Raw genomic sequence first — 25435 nt, 5'->3', positions numbered from 1 at the left:
GAAGTACAGTGCTAGTGATTGTTAAGCTCTGTATCCCAGCTGACATCTGACCATTATTAAGTGGTGAATAGAAGTCATCATGGTTAGTTGGGTTCTTCTCAGACCTGTTGTATATGGAATAAGTCATTGGTGTCAGACTAGGTCCTCAATGGGTGTACGCTTTCCATAAAAACGGTGTACGCTTTCCATAAAAACACCATGCCCACCCATGCTGGCTTTGTCTAGGAACCCAAAGATTGAATGAACACAAATGGAAACCCACTTTTAAGAGACTGGTGGAGGCAAGCCGTCAGGGTAGCTTCTTCTTTTGGTAGCTGAGAGGGGCTAGTTTCTTATGCCTTCGCCAGATTCATAAAGCGCTGGACATCTTACAGAGTACATCGGGTATTTTTCCCATACTTGCATAGTGGAGTGTGCCTGACATGAATTAGACGGATAGCAGGGGTCTCCTTAGTACAGTGGTTCCCAAACTTATTCAACCCACGGTTCCCTTCACCTATTGGCCATTGGCCGCGACTCCCCATTATGTTACCTGCTTTTTGGCAGGTTGGTGGATGTTAGCCCAGGCTCGGAAGGACTTACATTTTTCACCCTGAAAATATTTAGGATGAAGCTGATGAAGGTATTATATTCATAGATGATGTACCAAATTAAAAATATAACAATTATTTAATTAAAAAAATGTAATTGGTTATGTCAGGAACAATACTCTTCAGTAGTGGGGTCTGCATATGGAATTTTTAAAAACGATTTTTTGTTTTAAAAAAAAAATGCCTTTCGAGGGAGCGGCTCACTGCTGGAAACCTAGTGGAAAGGGAGATAGGCTGGGGACGAAATATAACATTTTCATTGGCACCTTTTGTAAGTTCACGAAAATGTGCCAATGCATGCCAGCAGGAGTAGAGTGAACATAGAGTAGTCTAGTTATCCATAAATTAGTCATGTAGTTCAATGCAAGCATTCAAGTGGACATGGATAGATACACTGAAAAAGCCAAAACGACTAGTTAGCAATAATATAGAATAGCCACATCTTTATTAACAATTTTTCACTTTGTCCTGAAAAAGAAAAAAGGGAAATGGTTGTAGCTTTTTAACTTTCTGTAAATGTGCCTACAATTGTTTTATTAAATACTGGCCAAAAGCATGTAGAAACTGTTTTAATACATTGACAAGCTGTCTAATTATTACAGACATATGAACCGACTCTACTTCCCAATTGTGGCAACCCAGAATTTACTGAATTTAGAAGTGCCACTCTGTTCCCATTTACAAACCTGGTTCAATATCTTTTGGTCAGGGAATGGAATAATCTCATGAAAAAACTATGCTCTACTACACATCTGTTCCCATTTGCAATAATCCAAAAACTAACTTTTTAACCTTTCTTAGTAACTCGTGTGAATTCTGCCCCCTCTGCATGTTTAGCACCAAAACACTTCGGTGAAGCTGTAGTTACAAATAATAAATACAAAATGCACAGATTTAAATAGCTACCAGGAAGCAGAAATGTTTTGTGGCATAGAAAAACCTCCAAGCCCAGGGTCTTGTGTGGTGTTTAAAGATTGAAAGGAAATACAAACAATTCTAAAATAAGGAAATGGCATAGTAACCATATTAAACCTTGTTCGGTGGTGCGCCCTAAAAATGTAAAACATCATTCCTCATGATGCATGCGACCAGCTGTCAGTCTCCAAGATAATGATTTTACCGTACGTACAGCAACCGTTTTCACAATTGCCCCACATAAGAAATTGTTGAGTGTTGTATTTTCTGCCAGTCCGAGCATTATGCTTACAAAACTGTTCAGTCAGGCCGCCAGCTGGCTTCTAAGAGTCTGTGCTGGCTGGAGGATGCAGGCCTGTGATTTAGGCTCATGGTTTCTTCCAGTGGTTCCTAATCTGTTTACGTCGCCCCTAGCTAGATTGTTCGAGGCATATGGGCTGCAGATGGTACATTTATGAATAGATCGCCATCTGGTGTTGGGCTCGGATGATTGCACTTTGTTTTTCTTCTGGAGAAGTCTTTTTCGTCATAGATGACTCCTCCTCTCGGTGTTAGTGCGCATGGGCATCGACTCCATCCTTAGATTGTTTTTTTCCGCCATCGGGTTCGGATGAGGATCGAAGCGCTCCGGACCGACTTCAACAAAGAAGGTTATAACCGGCGCGTATTCCTTTCCAAATCGACGGTATTGTTATCGAACGCGACTTCCCTCCATACCGACGCGGTTCGAAGAACGACGACTACGAGAAACTCGACGTAGTCCAGCCCGGGGTCCATGGAAAGGACTCCATTCAAAAAATGTCCAACGTGTGGTGCTAAGTTCCCACACAAGGACCTACACGAGGTGTGCAACCTCTGCTTGTCCCCTGAACACGAATCCAGGGACTGTGAGGCCTGTGCAGCGTTCTCTTCAAAATCGACGATTAGAAACCGTCGAGCCCGAAGACACGAGGTATCGAGAATGCAGTCACAAGCAATCCCGGAGCTGTTCGAGGACCAGCACCCAGAAGAGGAGGAAGAAGAGGCCGACGAGGCGGGGTCTGAAGTGGACGAGTCCGACGTCGAGGAAATCGACGTCCAACAAACCGTGAGTGACGACGTCCCTTTACCTAAGAACAGACCCCGCACGGTGTCGACCCCGCCCTCGAGCCCGGTCAGACAACCGAAAAAGGTTTCCAACGCCCCGCCTTCGAGCCCGGCAACGAAACAGAAACCGAAACACTCGGTCTCCCATCATGGTGGTTCCGATTCCAATAAACGGACCACATCGACACCGAAGCTCCAAGTCAAGGAAAGCTCGAAGTCGAAGCAGTCCATGTCGACACCGAAGCACGTTTCGGCGTCGAAAACACCCTCGACACCGGGGACATCTTCGATACCGAAGAAATCGGATCCGAATAAAATCTCGGCACCGAAAATACAAATGGACATTCAAAAGAAAAAACACCTTTCGGACCCGAAAACTGCGGTACCGACACAGGAACACGGGACTGATCCTAAACAAAAGACTCTGTTTATTGACCCAAAGACTGGCAAGGTAGTCACAGAACTACCTAAAAAGAGGAAGTATGAACATTCGGACGACAAGACTCATCCGAAGAAGAGAACAATGGGGACGAATACAACTCCTCCCTCTTCTCCCAAACCTAGACACACACCATCTTCTCCTCTTCCTCACAATAGGCCAAATATTCCTCCCACACGACCATCTACACCTACAACAGATGTAGAGAGTGACACAGGGGAGGGGGAACACCCTGGGGATGATGAAGACACAATCCCAGAGGAGGCAGACCCATGGGAAGAGTATAATGTAGGGTCAGATAATGATAACGACCCTGAATTGTATCCCTCAAAACCTTCACCTCCTGATGACAATACGGGTTTTGCACAACTCATTAATAGAGCAGCAACATATCATAAGGTAGAACTACATGCAGAACCTCAAATAGAGGACTTCTTATTAGAAACACTACCTACTGCACAAAGAACATCAGGAACACTACCAATGCTTAAGGGCCTTCTCAGTCATACATCAGAGATATTCAAAGACTCAGTGAGGACTAGGGTATTGAACCCAAGAATCGATAAAAAATATAGGGCAGCTCCAAAAGACCCAATATACATTAAAGGGCAAATTCCTCTAGACTCATTAGTGGTCACAAACGCTTGTAAGAGAGCAAACTCTTTATCTACAGGAGAAGCTCCACCTCCTGACAAAGAGTCTAAACTAATAGATGCCTCTGGCAAGAGAGTAGCATCTCAAGCGGCAAACAGCTGGTGCATAGCTAATACGCAAGCACTACTTGCAAGGTACGACAGAGCGCATTATGATGAGTTAGAAAAACTCATCACACATCTCCCTAAAGAACATCAAAAGAGGGCAGATCAACTCATACAAGAAGGGAAGTTAATTACTAACACTTCAATAAAGTGCGCCCTAGACGCGGCAGACACTGCAGCAATGTCTACAAACACAAGCATCATGTTAAGGAAACATGCATGGCTCAGAGTATCAGGGTTCAAACAAGAAGTACAAACATCGTTACTGAACCAACCTTTTGATGGGAAAACACTTTTCGGCACAGGGACAGATGAGGCCCTAGAAAAGATGAAGAAGGATACCGAAATGGCTAAATCAATGGGAACATTGCAACAGCCGACACAAAGAGGTTCCTTTCGTACATCCACCTATAGAGGAGGATCCAAAAATACAGGTACAAGCCAGCAGCAAACCTCTTTTACACCTACATCACCCAGAGGTAATTCTAGAGGTGGTTACAGGGGTAGCAACAACAAGGGTAGAGGTCGCGGAAACAACAACAACCGCAACTCTCCAACCCCAAAACAGTGACTTCATACAGCTCCCCCCAGACCATATAACACCGGTCGGGGGACGCCTATCACAGTTCCTACCTGTCTGGGAAAACATCACATCAGACAGGTGGGTGAGACAAATTATCCAACATGGTTATTGCCTAGAACTCACAGCTACCCCACCAAACATCCCCCCCAAACAGCGTCCAATGAAACAAGATCACCTGACACTGTTAAAACAAGAAGTACTATCCCTGCTAGAAAAGCATGCCATAGAGAAAGTTCCACAGCACCAACAAGGAACAGGAGTATACTCCCTATACTTCCTAATTCCCAAAAAGGACGGGTCTCTAAGGCCAATACTGGACCTAAGACCTCTCAACGCATACATAAATTCTGAACATTTCCACATGGTCACGCTCCAACAAGTACTGCCTTTACTGAAGAAAGGGGACTTTCTTTCTACACTGGATCTAAAAGACGCTTACTTTCATATCCCGATTCACAAAGCCCACAGAAAATACCTCAGGTTTGTGGTAGAAGGACAACATTATCAGTTCAAAGTCCTTCCGTTTGGTGTCACAACGGCACCAAGGGTGTTCACAAAATGCCTGGCAGTGGTGGCAGCTCACCTAAGAAGACAACAAATTCATGTCTTCCCATACCTGGACGACTGGCTAATAAAGGCCAGGTCACAAGAGGAATGTCTTCAAAACACACAAAAGACAATTCAGCTACTACACCAGCTAGGGTTCACGGTGAACTACACAAAGTCACACCTACAACCAAACAAGGTTCAACAATATCTGGGGGCTACTATAGACACAGAAAAAGCCAAAGTGTACCCCAACCCAGTCAGGATCCAAACAATGCTTACAGTCATTCAAAGATTTCAGCCACAACACTCACTACCAGCAAGAGTGTTCATGCAGCTATTAGGGATGATGTCATCCTGCATACTGCTAATACCATATGCCAAACTACAAATGCGTCCGCTACAAGAATGCTTAGCGACACAGTGGAATCAGGCTCAAGGGCAGATTACAGATCTGGTGTTGGTAGACGACCGCACACACCGCTCTCTGAAGTAGTGGAACATAACAAACATTGCCAAGGGGCGGTCGTTCCTAGAACCAATTCCACAGGTGACAATAACAGCGGACGCATCGCTCACCGGATGGGGAGCACATATGGACAAATACACAGTACAAGGAAGGTGGAGTGTGCAGGAAAGAAGACTGCACATCAATCATCTAGAACTACTAGCAGTGTTTCTAGCATTGAAAGCCTTCCAAATACATGTTACCAACAAAGCAGTCCTGATCAGAACAGACAACATGACAGCAATGTATTATATTCAAAAACAGGGGGGGACGCACTCTCTCCAACGATCCAGACTAGCACAGGAAATTTGGAGATGGGCCATTCCTCAAAACGTCTATCTGTTAGCCGAACACCTACCAGGAGTCCAAAACCAGATAGCAGACATCTTAAGCAGACAGTCGGAACAAATACACGAATGGGAACTGCACCACCAAATACTGCAGCCATTCTTCCAAAGATGGGGACAACCAGAGATAGACCTCTTTGCCACTCATCAGAACGCAAAATGCCAAAGCTTCGCGTCCAGGTATCCACATCACCTGTCGCAGGGCAATGCGTTATGGATAAATTGGTCCAGCAAATTTGCATACGCTTTTCCCCCTCTCCCACTAATCCCATTAGTGGTCAGGAAGCTGCAACAACATTCAATGACCATGATACTAGTAGCACCCACGTGGGCAAGACCGCCGTGGTTCACCACGCTCCTGCAACTCTCACAAGTGCCACATCAAAAGCTACAAATTCTACCCATGCATCTTACACAGAACCATGGAGAAATAATGCACCCAGACCCAACTCAATTGAACTTAGCGATTTGGCTCCTGAAATCCTAGAATTTGGGTACTTAGATCTACCACCAAATTGCATGGAGATAATTAAACAAGCGAGACGTCCAACCACCAGAGCATGCTATGCAGCTAAGTGGAAGAGGTTTGCTATACACTGTACTAATAACAATATCAACCCTCTGGACGTGTCAACAAAAGAGATTATTTGCTACTTATTACACTTACAGCAATGTAATCTAGCGTACACATCTATCAGAGTACATCTAGCAGCTATAGCAGCGTACCTACAAAACAGGCAACACATATCACTGTTCAGAGTACCAGCGATAAAAGCATTCATGGAAGGCCTTAAAAGAGTCATTCCACCAAGATTACCACCTTCCCCAGTCTGGAACCTCAACGTAGTACTCACCAGACTAATGGGGCCACCCTTCGAACCTATGCATAGGTGCGAAATACAATTCCTTACATGGAAGGTGGCTTTCCTTATAGCCATTACCTCACTCAGGAGAGTAAGTGAATTACAGGCATTGACAATACAAGAACCATTCCTACAGTTACACCAGAATAAAGTGGTTCTTAGAACAAACCCAAAGTTCTTGCCTAAAGTAATTTCAGCATTCCACATCAATCAGCCAGTGGAATTACCAGTCTTCTTTCCAAAGCCACAAACCGTGGCAGAAAGGGCTCTACATACACTAGATGTCAAAAGAGCCATTTTGTACTACATAGAAAGAACACAAAACTTCAGGAAAACTAAACAACTATTTGTAGCATTTTCCCCAACACATAAGGGCAATCCTATCTCAAAAGCAGGCATAGCTAGATGGATTGTAAGATGTATACAAATATGTTACATTAAAGCAAAGAGAACATTAACTGTTCCTCCTAGAGCTCATTCTACACGAAAACTAGGAGCATCTATGGCATTCTTAGGGAACATTCCCCTAGATGACATATGTAGAGCAGCAACTTGGTCTACACCACATACATTCACAAAGCACTACTGTGTTGATGTACAGGCTGCACAACAAGCCAGAGTGGGCCAAGCTGTATTAAAAACTCTATTTCAAACAGTTGCGACAGACACTGGTGACCACCGCTAGGGAGGTAACTGCTTTACAATCTATTCATAAATGTACCATCTGCAGCCCATATGCCTTGAACGGAATATGCTACTTACCAGTATGCATCTGTTCTTGGCATAGAGGGCTGCAGAGTGGTACATGCCCTCCCTGCCTCCCCGGAAACCTGTGTCTGTCCCAACATTATCTTATTTAGATACACTTACATGGGCATATCTTTATGTACTATACTACACTACTCCATCTAACCCTACTATGGCAAAACAATCTAAGGATGGAGTCGATGCTCATGCGCACTAACACCGAGAGGAGGAGTCATCTATGACGAAAAAGACTTCTCCAGAAGAAAAACAAAGTGCAATCATCCGAGCCCAACACCAGATGGCGATCTATTCATAAATGTACCACTCTGCAGCCCTCTATGCCAAGAACAGATGCATACTGGTAAGTAGCATATTCCTTATGGTGCACCAGGGTGCCACGGCGCACAGATTAAGAACCACTATGCATGGCGTTCACAGGCGTTGAGACCACTGCCCTCTCCCAAGCCTATAAAAGAACCCCAAATTGACAGGAAGACTTGGACATGGCAACTGGACTGGAGGAGGAGCACCCTTCACTAGCTGAAGAGTGTCCTTCTCTTAAGCTCAGTGGCTCCAAACACGCACAACAAAATTATGAAATACTCCTTTTGTCAAGCTGTCAAGTATTTTATCTAGTATAATTCATCACAAAAAATTCATATTACTTCAATCATCATATGTTTTTGTATGGTAAATCACGAACAATCACAAAAATTCATATGTACATCAAAACATCAATATTAAATCAATAAATCATAGAATGTATTCAAAACATTGCAATAACACCCAATGCATTTCGGGGCCATGCCCCTTCGTCAGGGGTCTGTATAGAAAGAGAAGAAAGAAAGAAAAAAGAAAACCTTATTACTCTTGATCTCGAGGGGGATAGGTGTATGTGTACTAAGTCTCTAGTTATTTACTTGTTGCTTACCTAATTATTGCTGTTTTGTGTGTTGCCACTATTGTAAATAGTGTGCAATATCTTCTCCCTGCAAAGTTCTGTGGAGAACCAGTATAGTTATTTATTGCAAATAATGCAATCAATTGGCTGATTTTTAGTGAATTGCCATCACTTATATAAATCTGAGGCGCTCACCTGAAGTTGTCAAAAATGCGTCCAATCTGAAAAAACGTGAGTGGACATATTATAATAAACCTTTAGTAAATGCTCAACTGCAACGAAGTTTGAACAAGCAATCAGGAAGGAAATGCTATTTACCTGTGGGGTATGTATTAATTCTAAACCCCAGTCAGTCGTTGTTTTATCAAGGTTGCCTGCAAGACATTGAAATTAAGGAGTGGGAGTTAAATGTATTGCCAGAAGAATGCTGACTTTCATCGCCTTCGAAGGGCGCTTCCGCTTACCTGCGGGATGGGAAATGTGACCGGTCCCGCTCTACTTCTTAGGAAAACACGTCCGTTCTAAGAAAAAGAACGCTTGTTACTAAACTTAGCCTCAGCGCGCATACTTCATTTGAACAGAATCACGGTAACCAAGATTTTGGTTTCTTACTGGCTGCTAATGCAAGTATTCGCCAGGAAGAGCTCGCGCCTCCGCGTTCGAGTAAACTGAGAGTTGACACTAAGTCCCTTTTTGATGTTCGCTAGTAACTTCAACATTGAAGTAGGACTAGGAAGGCAATATGACGGCCATTTTAGAGTGGTGTTTTTGCGGGTAAACATATATGTAAACTGCCTGAAGTGAAGTGTGTAATAAAGTTATGTAGAAAAAACGGGTAAACTAGAGGATGAAAAAGAAAAAGGTCAAGATTAGGATAATTTGAAAAATTCCACTGTCAATGCAAGACGTTCTCTAGCTATTTACATACTAGGCCTTATTATATTGGAAATTTTAACAATCAAACAATCGAATTTAAATAATCAAGTGTCACATTCAGTACAAAATAATATCTGCCTCATATACGTTGGCAAAACAGAGCGCAAGTTGAAATTGCGATTATCTGAACACAAGAGCCGAATCAGAAACAAGAATTTGACATCGCCACTTGCAAAACATTGGTGGGAAGCTGGACACACCATTGCACAGCTACGATTTCAGGTGATTGAATTACTCCCACAACGACTGGGCTTGGACAACTCCAAGATCCTACTGCAAAGAGAGGCTTTTTGGATTCGAAAATTACAGACATTGACCCCCTTGGGGCTCAACGACAAAATGGACATGGCATGTTTCCTATAATGACACAAGAACTTGAAAACATGGGTACCCTTAGGACACTCTCACATGTGAGCGCATACCTAACACAAAACACTAATTCAGAAAACTCCATAATAATGACAAAGGCAGATATTATTTTGTACTGAATGTGACACTTTATTATTTAAATTCGATTGTTTGATTGTTAAAATTTCCAATATAATAAGGCCTAGTATGTAAATAGCTAGAGAACGTCTTGCATTGACAGTGGAATTTTTCAAATTATCCTAATCTTGACCTTTTTCTTTTTCATCTTCTAGTTTACCCGTTTTTTCTACATAACTTTATTACACACTTCACTTCAGGCAGTTTACATATATGTTTACCCGCAAAAACACCACTCTAAAATGGCCGTCATATTGCCTTCCTAGTCCTACTTCAATGTTGAAGTTACTAGCGAACATCAAAAAGGGACTTAGTGTCAACTCTCAGTTTACTCGAACGCGGAGGCGCGAGCTCTTCCTGGCGAATACTTGCATTAGCAGCCGGTAAGAAACCAAAATCTTGGTTACCGTGATTCTGTTCAAATGAAGTATGCGCGCTGAGGCTAAGTTTAGTAACACGCGTTCTTTTTCTTAGAACGGACGTGTTTTCCTAAGAAGTAGAGCGGGACCGGTCACATTTCCCATCCCGCAGGTAAGCGGAAGCGCCCTTCGAAGGCGATGAAAGTCAGCATTCTTCTGGCAATACATTTAACTCCCACTCCTTAATTTCAATGTCTTGCAGGCAACCTTGATAAAACAACGACTGACTGGGGTTTAGAATTAATACATACCCCACAGGTAAATAGCATTTCCTTCCTGATTGCTTGTTCAAACTTCGTTGCAGTTGAGCATTTACTAAAGGTTTATTATAATATGTCCACTCACGTTTTTTCAGATTGGACGCATTTTTGACAACTTCAGGTGAGCGCCTCAGATTTATATAAGTGATGGCAATTCACTAAAAATCAGCCAATTGATTGCATTATTTGCAATAAATAACTATACTGGTTCTCCACAGAACTTTGCAGGGAGAAGATATTGCACACTATTTACAATAGTGGCAACACACAAAACAGCAATAATTAGGTAAGCAACAAGTAAATAACTAGAGACTTAGTACACATACACCTATCCCCCTCGAGATCAAGAGTAATAAGGTTTTCTTTTTTCTTTCTTTCTTCTCTTTCTATACAGACCCCTGACGAAGGGGCATGGCCCCGAAATGCATTGGGTGTTATTGCAATGTTTTGAATACATTCTATGATTTATTGATTTAATATTGATGTTTTGATGTACATATGAATTTTTGTGATTGTTCGTGATTTACCATACAAAAACATATGATGATTGAAGTAATATGAATTTTTTGTGATGAATTATACTAGATAAAATACTTGACAGCTTGACAAAAGGAGTATTTCATAATTTTGTTGTGCGTGTTTGGAGTCCTGGTGGCCTTTTGGCACCAGGCCATATACAGTCTATATTTAAAGTGTGCAGGCACTAATCCTAACACAGCACACGCACTGGTTTAACTTGCTTAAAGCTTGAACACTTAGAGTGCAGCCCCCGCTCATACACTTCTCTTAAGCTCAGCACAAAATATGCGTTGGCAGATAATAAGTTAAGCATGCATTACTGACAAGGTGCAAAGGCTATCTGCAAAGGGACTAGTTGTCTATGGGTTCTTTTTTTTTTCTTTAGCTATTTTTATTAGTGAAAACCACAAATTACATTCAAGAATAGCTACAGATAACTAACTTGAATCTCCCACAAATATGATAGGAAATATGAATGCAGTACCCGTTTGTTCACATAGGGGCTAATTTAATTCTTGGCTGTTATGTTATGTTATTCGGAATTTGTCAAGCGCACGGTCACCCAGAGGTTTCATGGCGCTGAGAGGAGATAGATGGTGAGGAAATAGTCTAACCGTGCGCTTGCTTGAATAACCAGGTCTTCAAAGCACCCCTAAATTTCACCAGGTTAGTACAGGACCGAAGAGACAGGGGAAAGCTGTTCCAAGTCTTAGGGGCAAGGTAAGCAAATCGACATCCGCCAAGTCGTTTTCTCTTGTACAGTGGCAGCTTGAGGAGGGACTGATGGGCAGAGCGAAGGTTGCGAGTCGGTTCATATTTATTTATTAGATGATTAATGAACCTTGGGCTTTTGCCATGGAGGGCCTTGTGAACTAAGCATCCTACTTTAAATGTAATCCGGTACCCATTAGGAAGCCAATGAAGAGAGGCTAGCAAGGGTTTCGCCGAAGTCCTGGGATTGCTTTTGAATATTAACCTGGCAGCTTGGTTTTGGACGATCTGTAGTCGTTTGGATAGAGTGAGGGGAAGGCCCAGATATATCGAGTTAGAGAAATCAAGGCGAGAAAGAACCAAGGCAATTACCACTTGGATGAGGGCAGAATGTGTCAGAAGATGGGCGATTTTCTTGATCTTTCAAAGTTGAAAGAGGCTGGAAGAAATCACTGTTCCGACCTGGTTTTTCAAAGAAAGGTCGGCGTTAAGGGTAACTGCAAGGCTCTTCACCGATTGAGAAGGCTTAGGAGGGGATCCCATCGAGGGTGGCCAAAAGTGAGGGCCCCAACTAGTCGCGCTCTTACCAGGGAGTACCAGCTCAGTCTTTCCGGGGTTGAGCTTTAAGTGATTCTCGTCCATCCAGCCCTGAATATGCATCATCGTGGACTGAAATTCTTCAGCCGCGTCCGCAGAGTTTAAAGGGAAGACCAGTTGCAGGTCGTCTGCGTAATTGTAGATGGTGACTTTCCTATTTTTTAGGGACTGCAGCAATGGTTTCAGGTATAGGTTGAATAATAGGGGGGACAATGACGAGCCCTGCGGGACACCGCATGTAGTGGGGAGTTTAGGTGCCATAAAGTTTTCCAGTTAGACTGCCTGGGATCGGTCCTTTAAGAAGGATTTGACCCAGGCAAGAGCCGACCCGCTAAGGCCGGCTTGTTCGACACGGTGTAATAAGATGGTGTGATCCACCGTGTCGAACACGGCCGATAGATCCAGGAGTACGAGGGCCTGATGATCGTCATTGTCGGCATTAAACCTTAACGTGTTGAGGACCGCAAGAATAACCGCCTCAGTGGAGTGTGCCTGGCGGAACCCGGCTTGATTTGGCTCAATGTAGTCGGATGTCTCGATAAAATTAGAGATACAACTGGCCACATGAGCTTCAAGCAGCTTGGCCCCAAACGGAAGAAGAGATATGGGCCGATAGTTAGAGAGCACAGATACATCTGCGCCTGGCTTTTTAATTAATGGGACCAGAATGGCATTTTTGAATGAGTTTGGAACTATTCCAAGTGATAAAGATTTATTCAGAAGTGGAAGGATTCCCTGAGGTAATATGGAATAAACTTCCTTCAGAATATGCGGGGGGCAAGGATCATTGGGGGAACTAGACTTTACCCGATTCATAAGCTCCACCAGTTTGGGAAAATCAATATGGGGGATAGACTGAAGTTTGCGTGGGTTTTCACAAATTTCCTTGCTTATTGCCCTGGTATGAGTCGTCTGGATGCTAGCTTTTATAATATCAATCTTCTCCCTGAAGAAGTCATTGAGTTGATCGCACAGTGATTGAGTCGGGGTTGGGAGGGGGAGGTGCGGGTATCGTTACATAGATCGTTGACTACTTAAAAAATTTCTCTCGATTTATTATGAGCCGTAGAGATTTTATCAGAGAAAAAGGCTGCCTTAGCGGCTAGGATGAACTATTATAATTCCTCCGGGCTGTCGTGAATGAACGTCTGTCTTTTTCATGATAGCCCTGCCTCCATTTTCTTTCTGATTGACGGAGTGCTAATTTTTGAGTTTTTAAATCTGTGGAAAACCCCCTATGGGCGTCCATTCGACGAGCGCGAGAGAACTTTGTTAGGGGGACATGTGCCTCGCAGGCAGATGAAAGCCACTCATTGAGTGCTTTATCCATCAGGTTAATGTCCTGGTCCTGAACCGGGAAGGAGTCTGTCAAGGTGGATAAGAACTCCGGGAGGCTAAGTGATCTCCATTTCCTGGCCGACCCTCCCCCGGGGCGCAGGAGTTTTCAAGTTGCCCTGCAAAGTGATGGAAAATTGCAGCAGGTGGTGGTCAGACCATATACAGGGTGATGCAGTAGGGCTGGAGATGGGGATATTGTGTGACCAGATTTGGTCTAAAATATGACCTTTATCATGGGTGGGGATTTGGACATGTTGATAAAAATTTACATTGGAAAGAAGCTCAAAGAGTTCTGAGGCGTGAGGTCCTGCCTCCAGGTGGTTATACCAATAATTAAGATCCCCTATCATAATGACTTTGTCAAAGTCAACGGTCAGGCCAGCCAGTTGCTCAGAAAGAGAGATAGGGAAGGACGGCATAGGTATAGGTGGGCGATAAATCAAAACTAGTACCATAGTTCCTATGTCGTTGTTAGATTTTAATTTAAGTATACTCTGTTGCGATGGAGTATCCTAACTCCCAAAAATGCTCTCAGCCGACTGCATTTAAATGCGGGTGGACCCTAAGGTTAATTACAGCTGAGACTATTCCGTATCTGCTGTAATTAATATCCTCCAATGGCCCGCGGAGTACGGGCCGTTGGAGGTTGAACTGTCATTCCATCAACCTAATTTAGTTGGGCAGAATGACAAGTCAGTTTTCACTGCCCGTCACCACCAGGAAAACCCTGACGGTAAGGTGCAGTGAAAACTGCTACATGCTTCCCCGCATCATAGAAGAATCACCTTTCGGGATTTTCTTTTACATTTTTTTTTTTTAAATGAACCTTTTTGGTACAGGGCTCCGTCCTGCTGGTGGAGCCCTATGCGAAACAGAACAAGCATTGAAAATGCAAAAGGTCTTGTATTTTTTGGAGTTGGAGCTATTCGCATTTTAAATGCCAATGTGTTTTACTTATGCAATAGATATGCCTTCTCACAATAAAATAAAGAACCCGGTTGTAGTTCATAAAAAAATACACCTTCAATGGTGCCTTAGGCTGAGAGTGAAACTGGTAGTTCCGACTCCACGTTCAAACAAGCAGTGTTGTGAGGGTGCAGTACCAAAGGCTGTCAGTAGGTTTCCCATGGGACCTCTTTTGGCCACATATGTTACTGCACCCTGCAACATGGCTAGGCAATGGACTGGTGCATTGGTGTGAGCTACAAAAGGGGATGATGGACGGAGCGTTTGAACAAATCAAAAACACTCACCCCCAGTCAACTGATCTGGGTTTAATCCATCACCATTCTTTAGTTCACTCAGCCACCCCAGTTCAGACATGGCTATATGCAAATCAGTCTGACCCTGTGCCTCATGGGAACAGTCCAGCCCGAACTGCCAAGCCATGTCTTCCCTGGACCGGAAACAAGCATCCTGGGACCGGTTTCGGATTCATAATCCTCATCAGCCAGGCTATCTTGAATCCAGTGGCCAAGTGAACAAGGGACTCACGTCTGAGCATACCCTGCCACACTTAGGGCGAACAAAGTGTATCGCATTGGTGAGAGCTGCCAACTGGTGAGCTGGGGATCTGAGTTGAGTCTGCTGTCAGGCTCAACAGCCTGTGATAATGGGCTGATTGTTTAATTTCAAAGAGCCCATGGCTAGGTGTGCAATATAAATGAAAGCGTTTGTAAAGTGAAGAACAAAATAAATCAAGCAAAACAGCAGTGGCCTGCGAGGGGTGGTGGGGACATGCATGCAATATTGTGGGAGGGGTGAGGCAGGGGAGATTAAGGGATGTGAAGCAGTGTTGTGGGAGGGTTGAGGAGGAGGCAGAGGAGATAATGCGACACAAGCAAATGATGCCCCCGAAGTTTCATTTGCACAAGTAAACGGAACAGTTAACAAGCAAAGAGGCAGGCCAATAAAAAAAAATAGAGTTCTCTCTAAGTATAAATAACCTAAACAGTAAGAACACATGTAGGAGGGGCAGACCTCATGGGAGGATACACAATTCCAAAAGGAGGGACTACTAAGTGTATTCGCCAATAAAAAAACAGCATTTCTAAAGGACAGGAACCAATGAAAAAGATGGGTGTTTGTTCAAGCCTATATCCAAGATACAGACAGAAATCGCCATGATTGCGGCTCATAGCAATGTTTTATAAATTTGGCAGTCATTAATAAATTTGGTGGGCGGTCCCTTCACCAGGGTGATGTAGAAGTTTACTTTTCTCCCTGGCGGAACAACGGGTCATCAGTCAATATATAAATGAGGCCCATAGTATTAAAATAACATTTTAGTATCTTTAGATTATGAAGCTATTAATAAAGGGTTTCCCGACATGTTCCATGATGAAGTAATGAATGGGGATGAAGGAGAGAAGTGATTATCAGCAGTGTTATCACTGTATAATCATTATATTCCAATGATCTTTTCAAGAGGTGCATGTTCGCTATGCTGGAGGAAATGTTTGAGACGTTCATGTTTAGCTTCCAATTGAATTATTGTACTTGCGACACATTGATGAACACATGAGCACTCATACTGGGTGTCATTCATGTTGCTGACATTTACATGTCTATATTGACTGTCACAACCTTAATATCATTTATTTGAAGCTCTTTGATTGAAGGGCTTGCAAACTCCTGTCCTGGAGGCACTGAAGATTCCTTTCATGAGACAGACTCTTTCCTCTGGCGATGATTCGTATCTGTTGGGTGGGGAGCGGAGATCAATGTTTTGCCTCACATTTAGAAATCCTGGATAAGTCGTATTTGTGAGGCACCTGTGCTGTTTACCAAAGCATAAGACGGTCACAGGGAATCTCCATCTACAGTAGTAATCAGGAGTCCAGTAACTGCATTCTTTATTATAAGTCCCTCTTTTCTGAAGAGCTGCTGTGCTTCAGGCAAGTGCAGTCCGCCACAGCATACAGTCACATTTGCTCCTTTTCCATTATACCTGCTGCTGCCATCTCAGGTCTGCAGAGGAGCTGGTAGAGTCTGTGCTTTCCCTGATGGCACTCGCTATTAACTTTTCAAGTCTGTGAAGTCCATATAGTGTAAAGCCCGCTGTCTCCTTCAACCGTGGCATAGTGGGAACTCCAGACTGCTGGCTCCACATCAGCTGCCATTTTTTTCAACTGTATCAGAGGGTAGAGGAAGTCCTTGACTCCAAGAGGCCCCAAAGTCATCCTGTCCAACTCCAAGATAGTGCTTGTGTAGTATAGCAAATTCCACTTTGCGAGTGTGTATAGCCCATTATTTTTAACACACAAAAGAGCTCATGTCGGAGCAGCATGCAAACTAGGAAATCTCTTCTCAGAGTTACAAAGGCCTTGCTGTCCAAAAAATGTTTTTACTAATATTTACACTGAACACTGAAGTAATTGTCGTATGGAATTTTGCTGTAAGGGTCACAACTGTGTGTGATTTGAAGTAAAAAGCCCTGAAGAAGCCCGTGTTGGGCGAAACGCGTTGGCTGTGGATGCACTGCAATGAAATAAAATATTTATAATCGTCATAAAAACTGCGTGGACGACCATCAATCCTGTCATCTCTATGTTGAAATTGCATGGCATTTTAGCCAGAAATTTTAATCTTAACATTGCCTCTCCAAATGTGTGTTAAAATTTGTGTGTTATTGGAAACCAAGTTAGGTGGCTGGTTTTAGGAGGTAGGCAATAGTTATTACAGTAGCCTTAAGAAAAGTATACTGGTAGATAGTGCGGTGTTTGTCTCTGCCACCCAAATCTTGCGTGTAAGCCCATTATTTTCCATGCAACACAGGGGTTCTGAAAAGCGAGTCTCCTCTGGGGTTCATCTCTCGCCCTACATCCCATCTTAAGGATCACAAGTTTTAGGAGAAGTCTGTGCTCGTTTTCACAAGCAATAGATTCAGACAACATATGTCTACATGCACTTCTTGAATGACTCCTGTTGGAGCATGCAGTGTACTAGTCGGCTTTCGTGGGTGGTGTATGCCTCTTTTTTTCTTTGAACGCTTTGGCTTGTGTTCCGGTTTTAGATGCTGCAAGGCATTTTTGTGACATTCTTGCACTCGCAGGCCTACTGATTTTTTTTTTATTCTTATTGATTTTAAAGGCACATCTTAATATGGGGACCACACAATACCTACTGAACAAGACACTGTGCTTAAATATTGTAGTGGATACAGACCAACTATGCGGGGCACCAACATATGACCCAACTGGACCACTCATAACTAACTTTTGATTTAGGAGTCTAGCAAACAATGGTATAGTAGAGATTATATCGTTGACTTTATGTTGCTGAAGCCTCAGGGTCTCTGTAGTTTGCAGGAAACCCTCCTTCTGATATGCCAAATGTGCTTTGTGGAGAATATGATAAACATCCTGAAGACGGCCCCATCTGGAATAGATTGTTGAAACACGTACATCAGTTAGCCAGAGAAAAATACTGTAAAAGAGAACCCACATCCTCACACGTTTCTTATGTTAATGGTAAATGAATAAATACACAAGATCACTAGTTTGTTAGGAAATTGTTATACTTCTGAATCATCCGACCACAATCTGTTCATAAGCAAATACAAAACACTGGTATCCTTTATGATATATTCATAACACTTATGGGTTGGATTTACCCAGCATCATTATCTAGATATTTTACTCTATCCGACTACTGTAATTACTGTTTTCAATTACTCTGTTTACATGCTATTAGACTGTAAAGCACTCAGAGGACTGCATAGATAGACATTGTCCAGGCCACTGAAAACCAGAAAATAAATAAATCAAGGAAATAGGCTTTCCAAATGCTGGTATTGCTTTTTATTACCGCCCTAACAGAAGATCACAAGCCCATTTAGAATAGTATTTATGTATGCAGCAACTGTCATTTATTCATAAACCAGAAAAGTGTACCCAGGTGTTGGCAAAGGGAGAAGCTTCAGGAGCTTCACGGCTTCATTGAATTCTTCACATTCAGTAATGTGATGTATCTGAGTGCAAAAACAGGAAGAAATTGGGCAGAGTAGCTGTTTCAGGCTGACATGACCTTCACTTTAAATATTTTGTGGGTGTGTTGCACTCCTTGTGCGATGCAAAAACAACAGTTGATAGACAGAATGCAGAACAATGTCATACATTCACCCCAGTACAGAGATCTGGGCCTTAATCCATCGTTTTTATGCTCACCATGCCATTCCAGTTTGAACCCAGCCATATGCAAATCAGTCTTGACCCTGTGCCTCATGGGAACAGTCCATCCCGTACTGCCAAGCCAGGTTCTCCGTGGACTGGAAACAAGCATCCTAGGACCGGTTTCAGGGTTACACCCTTCTTTAGCCAGGATAGCTTGATTCCAGTGGCACGAAGAGCGTAATAACGAAACCAGCGGCGAAGGGAGATGAGGGACTGGTGGGAGGAAAGGAGAGTTCAGGGACAGGAAAAGAAAATTGCTGGAGATAAAACAATTGGGAGCAGATGTCCGACTGGAGATGGTAGCCTCACCGTGAGCCCCACACGGCTGACCTCCTTATGCTTCCCTTCTAGGTACAAGGTGACCAGAAGAAGAAGATGAAGCGAAAGATGAAATCAGAACTGCGAAAGCTGAACTTCATGACAGATGCGGAGGCCATGGATATCCACGATCTGTGGACCCTTGACCTTAAATCTCGATGGCGACTCTACAGGTAAGAACTCCAGATCCTCTACTGAAACATTGAAATAGATTCCAGACATTCTACCAACATAGTGCAGTTCAACTCTCTTGTAATCTCCATCCATACCATGAAGTATCTCTTAGGTACACTTAAATATACATCACCATCCATCTTTATTAACAGAAGGATACCATCCATATGAGATAATCTACCCAAAAAACTCAATTAAATTATAGAGCTTCTACTCTCACAGCTGGCATTTGCTATTAACCTCTTATCCTCTATTAACTGGTCACATTTTCTCAGTAACATCGCCATCCCTAGCTTTTTGAAGGACAAAGTATGGCTAATTTTAGAAAATGTATAGACCCATAAAACCTGTACATCCCTTTTACACTCCATTCCCAGCTTAAAAAACATTATTTATTATGACAGTTGTGTACACTTAATTCAGAATTGTATGCGCATGAATATTTACGATCTGCACAAAAAGTGTGTGTGTTGCAGCAAGCAAACTTGTTGAAAAGACATATGCATACAGAGAGTATAGCCTTGAGCCACACTCTGTTTGCCTGAAGCCATGAATGTATCAGCCACAGTGTTCAGCCACCAGTCAACCTCTGCGCTTACAGTGCACTCGGTATGCTCTTTAACCATGCACCGTGCCTGCTACTTACAGGTGTAAAGGGCGTAGGGGGAAGATCAGTGGCTAAACTCCCTATGTAATGAAGTGATCCTTCCATTCCTGTATTATTACTGGTCCTCTGGGGGAACTGTCAGAGCTGCCATTCCATAACCAGATGACCCCTTCTAGACCGACCTGTGAATCTCCACTTCAAGCTTGGGAAGACTGAACAGCTGTCAGATGCACTTTGCCAGGATTGGATGAGTGTTTGAACTTTGAATAAAGGAGACCTCTGTTTCACTCTTGCATCCTAAGTTTCCCTTTTGAGCCAGCTGAGGTTGAAAATCTGGAGGGCGAGAAGGACTGCTGAGCAGGAAAGGATATTTCCTCGAGAGTAGAATTACTGGATTGCTTTATCCCTCCAGACTGGTCCTAAGCCAGAAAAGCCTGCGTGAAGCCATGCTGTTGTGCCCTGAGCTGAGAAAAAATAGGAGCTGACAGCACGAGGAGGATCACTCTGTCTGGAGTGAGGAACTGACCTGATCCCAGGAAGACCTGCAGAAGACCCAGCTGATTGGAAATTCTGCCTGTATGGCACCTCCGTGAACCAAGAACCACATGATCCTTGCATTGTGGCTGTCCAAGAGATGAAAGACCAAAAATCTACAATGCTTGGATCGTGGAGTTGTCAAATCATGGGTTTTAATTGGTACGGAGTCTGGTTCAGTTGCCCGGGGGAGGTCATCCTAATTCTGGAAGTATTTGAATCATCGTTCTAACTCTTATGGTTCTGCCTATATAGATATTTATAGATATGGATAAGCTGTTATCCATGAGCTCTATTCCAAGCGGTAATATGTGAAGTCCTTTGGTTCTTTTTGGGTGAAATGTATGCTCACTGGACACTGTTGACTGAACTCATGTAGGCCCATTACCTGAACACTAGGGCTCTATAGGAACCCTGGTCTGCACTATTGACTTCATTGGCTGGCACCCGGCAGAAGACACTTCAATCCACTGGGTTTCACCTCAGCCAGAACCAGAAGCAGTGAAACAGAGAGTCAGGTGTATTCTGGAAATATTGCTACATTTTATCCTTACTGGAGAAAATCCTTTGCACAATGTTGATGTTCTGTACATGGTAGTGATAGTGAATATGTTCATAATTCTGTTGGAAAGCAGATCATTTCTCGCCCAAGAAACTTCCACTAACAGAACAGGTCACTCTATTCTGCCACGTCCTGCCTGGCCACAAGTATCAAAACTTACAGAAACACCAAAAGTCATTCCCTAAATCAGAGCCTTGTGTAAATTATTGCAGCTGGCACTCACAATTGCTCTTCTGTGTAAAACATAGTGAGGTGTATTTTGCTGTTCAACTGCAGCCTAGTCATGTCTCTTTATCATGGGTGTTTCAAGGTATTGGCTCCAGAAGTACCAGGCAGACATACGGCGGCGAATACAGCTCCACGAAAAGGACTACCAGTCAGCAACTGAAAGGATGGCTGAGCTGAGACGGCAGGAGGACCTCTGTATTTTGAGGGAAGCCAAAGTCATTGGCATGACAACCACAGGTCAGTTATTAGGACTGTTTCTATTAGCTGAATCACAAAGCAGTTGTTGTTTAGTGGGGTGGCTGACAGATGACCAGAAAATGTCTGAATACTGTCTGCCCTCCCTCTACCATATTAATCATGATCCAGATGAATAAGTTGTTGAAGCAGACAAGAGGTGATATTGAAAACAATATTTGGTTGGTTCGTGCTGATTCAGTGAGTTACAATATTCTCTATCCTCCTTTCCATTACTAGGTGCTGCAAAATACCGCCAGATCTTGCAGGAAGTGTCTCCACGGATTGTGATTGTTGAAGAAGCTGCTGAGGTTTTGGAAGCGCACACCATCACCACACTGAGCAAGGCGTGCAACCACCTGATACTCATTGGAGACCATCAGCAGGTGACTACACCCCTGCATTCGGCCAAATGGCTTCCTCCCAATATGATCTCACTTTAAAATCCCCCTTCCACTGCAGGTCTGTAGATGACTGACCCCCTATTAGTTGTGTAATGGTAGGGCAACCACATGCTGCTATGTGCATGTTTCCGTGATATGACTAGTCCTAAATTTCATTGCTGGTAATGGGGAGGATGGGCAACCAATCTACATAAAGTTCAACCATGAATAGGATCGAAGGTGGGACAGAAGAACACAAGAAAGGGTGAGATGGATTAGATGTGGGAGAGAGAAGAGATTGCCTGATGTTTGACTATTGCCATCTTTTGCAGCTGCGCCCAAGTCCCAACGTGTATGACTTAGCCAAGAACTTCAATTTGGAGGTCTCACTCTTTGAGCGGCTGATCAGGGTCAACTTTCCCTTCGTTCGTTTAAATTACCAGGTGAGTGAGTTGGGACTGACATTATTGGGCTGGAAGTAGGATCAGTTAATAGAAGAGAGATGGATGTAATAGTTGTGTGGGGGGACAGAGAAGAGCGAAGTTGGGGAGGGGTAATTGGTGTGGGAGAGAAAAACATGCCTGGGGTAGGTGAGTAGTGAGTGAGGAGCGAGTGTAGAAGTTACGCTTTGGAAGGAGTGGAGCAAAGTGGATGGGAGCTGTACGAGGACAGTGAGTATAATGTACAAGGTGGTGTGGTGGGTGAAGAAAGCTGAAGGGCGAGTGGACTGGGAGCTGGGTGAGTTTGATGCAAGTAACTTGATTAAGATGGGAAATATGAGCTTGTTTGGAAAGGTGGGTGTCATGGGAATGAAGCCACTGCTGTGGAATAAAGCATAGTGGAATGGGAGTCGAATCATTGGATGAGAGGTAAGTAGTGTGAGAATTGTGAGTGAAGTGCGAGATAGGTAAGTCAGGTGGGAGAGAGATGATTAATAAAAGTAACATCTTTGTAGTTGTGGGAGAAGACTATAAAGGCAAAGTGTTGTCACTATGCATAGGTGTGATGTGGTGCGCGAAAAATAGTATAGTAATAGTGAACATTTGCATAATGCATGTCATAAATTGCACATTTTTTCTAACAAATGCTATCGTTGCCCATTACAATAATGCTCTATGTATCATCCTCAAAAATATTTTAAAAAGCCTATTATTCCTCTATAAATATGATTACTACTGACAAAAGGCTACATAATGATGTATACAGTAGGTGGTTTAAGCCATTGACCAATTTAGAAGCTTAACAGAAGATAATGGAAAATGCAAGTTAAATGATTGATGAGAAACATGTATGGAATAGGCTGCACAAAAAGTAACACATCCCTCTATTGTCTTCACTGAACTTATCTCCACTTTAATACTTCACTCTCCATTACTCTTTTCTCTACATCTATCCCTATAACCTTTGAACTTAGAGATCTCATCTCCCATTTATCATATAGCCTCCATGGCATACATTTTCCACATCCTCCCAGTACACACCGCACTTATGTATGTGTCTCAGGCCTTTCTTTTGTTGTCGGTTCCTTTTCTCTACATTTCTGTCCTTTACATATACTGCTTTTCTCTCCCTTGATGAATTCTCTCCCGACATGGCTTATCACACATTTATTACTGATTACTTTTCCCTTTCTCCTGCCTGGTACAGCTCTCTTCTCTTTACAGCTATCTTTCCTATGTAATGAATCCCTCTCTTATTGTAATGTAATGTAATGTAATTAGACACTTGTAGAGCGCTACTATCACTCCGAGGAGCATCTTGGCTCTGAAGGGTACCCAGAGTTGGAAGCCTACTGGGTGACTGCCAAAGCAAGGGTACAGGTATTAGATCAGAGTTTTGCACAGGGCATCCTATGCTGAAAAGATCCAGGTCTTTAGGGCTTTCCTAAAGAGAGTCTCCTATTGGATCTGGCGAAGCTGGATTGGGAGTTTATTCCATGTCTTAGACCCAATCACTGCAAGCGATTTCCCTCCTTTCGAGACCAATCTAAAAGCTGGTATTTTTAACAGATTAGCGTTAGACGACCTAAGACTCCGGGAGGGCGTATAGCGCATAAATCTGGTTCAAAGTTAATAAGGACCTGAGGAGTGAACAGTCCTGAAGGTAATTATCAGGACCTTGAATAGCACTCTTTTATGAATAGGCAGCCAGTGAAGTGTTTCTAAAGCTGCTGATGCAGAGGACCTCCTGGGCCATTTCAGCACTAAACGTGCTGCTGCATGTTGAACCATCTGAAGCTTGTGCAAAACTGACTTGTTGACACCTGCATAAAGGCTGTTGCAGTAGTCCAATCTGGACGTGATTAGAGTCAATGCAACTGTCTGTCTAGCTGAGATGGGCAGCAGATCAAAACACTTTTTGAGAGTTTTTATTATATGGAAACACGTGCCAGCAACTGCCAGTGATTACTGTTTGAAGGAAAGAGTGGCATCAAATGTTATTCCTGGGTTTCTGACCACATTCACAGTATATTGGGTGGCGCGGGGGCGTGGTGTCGGCTGGCCATCAAGTCTTAGGAGAGAAAGCATTCCCTTGTCCTAATGGTAATATTTCAGTTTTTTCAGAATTACACTTTAGATGGTTATTTTTCATCCATTTGAAGGTAGCGGTAAGGCATAGGCCTAGGTTTTCTTCCGTCTGGAGTGGTGTAGTTGTCCAAAACCAGAATAAGCTGCGTATTGTCCGCATATGATATGGTCTCTATATTGAAGGACGATATCAAGTTAATCAATGGGGCCATATAGGCGTTAAAAAGTGTGGGGCTAAGGCTAGACCCCTGGGGTACGCCAGAGAGTAGTGGTTTTTCTACTGATTTGTATTTACCTACTATTGCCATGTACCTTATTCGCTCTAGACATACTCATATCTATGTACACTCACTTCACCATCCCATGTTACTATACATAGCTACCTCTCCCCCAGGCTATGTACCATACTTCCATGTCTGTTTTATTTCTTTAATTTAATTTATAAAGTATGTGCCTTGCATTTGCAGTTGTGTGGATGGTCCTGTAGATTATGTATTAAGATTTTAACTTTTAATGGGCTGAAAGTAACTACCAATTAAGAAGTTTCCTCTGATTGTTGACCAAGAGGGCACTGGCGTGGAAGATGGCTGTCTTGGCGGACATTGTGACGCCTCGGGTAGCCAGAAAGGCATTGCCATATAGCATATGTGGAACAAGATGAGAGGTTGGACAGTAGAGGGGGAGGTGTTGAGAGGGAATGGTAGGTTTCATTTGATGCTAGAGGCTCCACAGACTACATACTGCTCGGAAACCTGAACTTCCACCTAGATAACCTCAGCGACCCCAACACCACCACCCTCCTGGAGAATCTGAACATTGGACTAAAGCAACTCATCTCCACCCTCACCCACATGGCAGGACACACTCTTGACCCCATCTTCGCCAGAGGAAACAACATTCACTTCAGTCACACCACACAACCTCTCTGGACGGATCACCACTGCGTCCATTTCTCCTTCTCAAAACCCACCGCACACAAGCCCACGCCATGCCTCCCATGCAGAAACTGGAGCGAAATCACCAAATAACTTGACTTCGCCTCCAGCACCAGAGGGTTGGAGTTGGCAAAGGGGGTCACACCGCTTATTCTTCCGAAGTTTTCCTGCTGATGGGGTTTGACCTGGGGGCTGCCATCTGCTGCTAG

At 43.3% G+C, this 25435-nt stretch overlaps 1 protein-coding gene across 1 annotated transcript in view; it reads left to right on the top strand.

The window, feature by feature from the left end:
• Positions 1-25435, top strand: part of ZNFX1 (zinc finger NFX1-type containing 1) — a 115329-nt gene that overhangs the window by 75586 nt on the left and 14308 nt on the right. The window contains exons 9-12 of the mRNA XM_078651884.1: positions 19075-19214; positions 21229-21383; positions 21621-21766; positions 22096-22206. Of these exons, the coding sequence (XP_078508010.1) occupies positions 19075-19214; positions 21229-21383; positions 21621-21766; positions 22096-22206 (552 nt within the window). The remainder of the gene's footprint in view (positions 1-19074; positions 19215-21228; positions 21384-21620; positions 21767-22095; positions 22207-25435) is intronic.

This window comes from Lissotriton helveticus, chromosome 7 (assembly GCF_964261635.1).
Source record: "Lissotriton helveticus chromosome 7, aLisHel1.1, whole genome shotgun sequence".
Taxonomy (NCBI): domain Eukaryota; kingdom Metazoa; phylum Chordata; class Amphibia; order Caudata; family Salamandridae; genus Lissotriton; species Lissotriton helveticus.
Note: the sequence above shows the minus strand (reverse complement) of the source record. Positions and strands in the feature narration are given on the sequence as shown.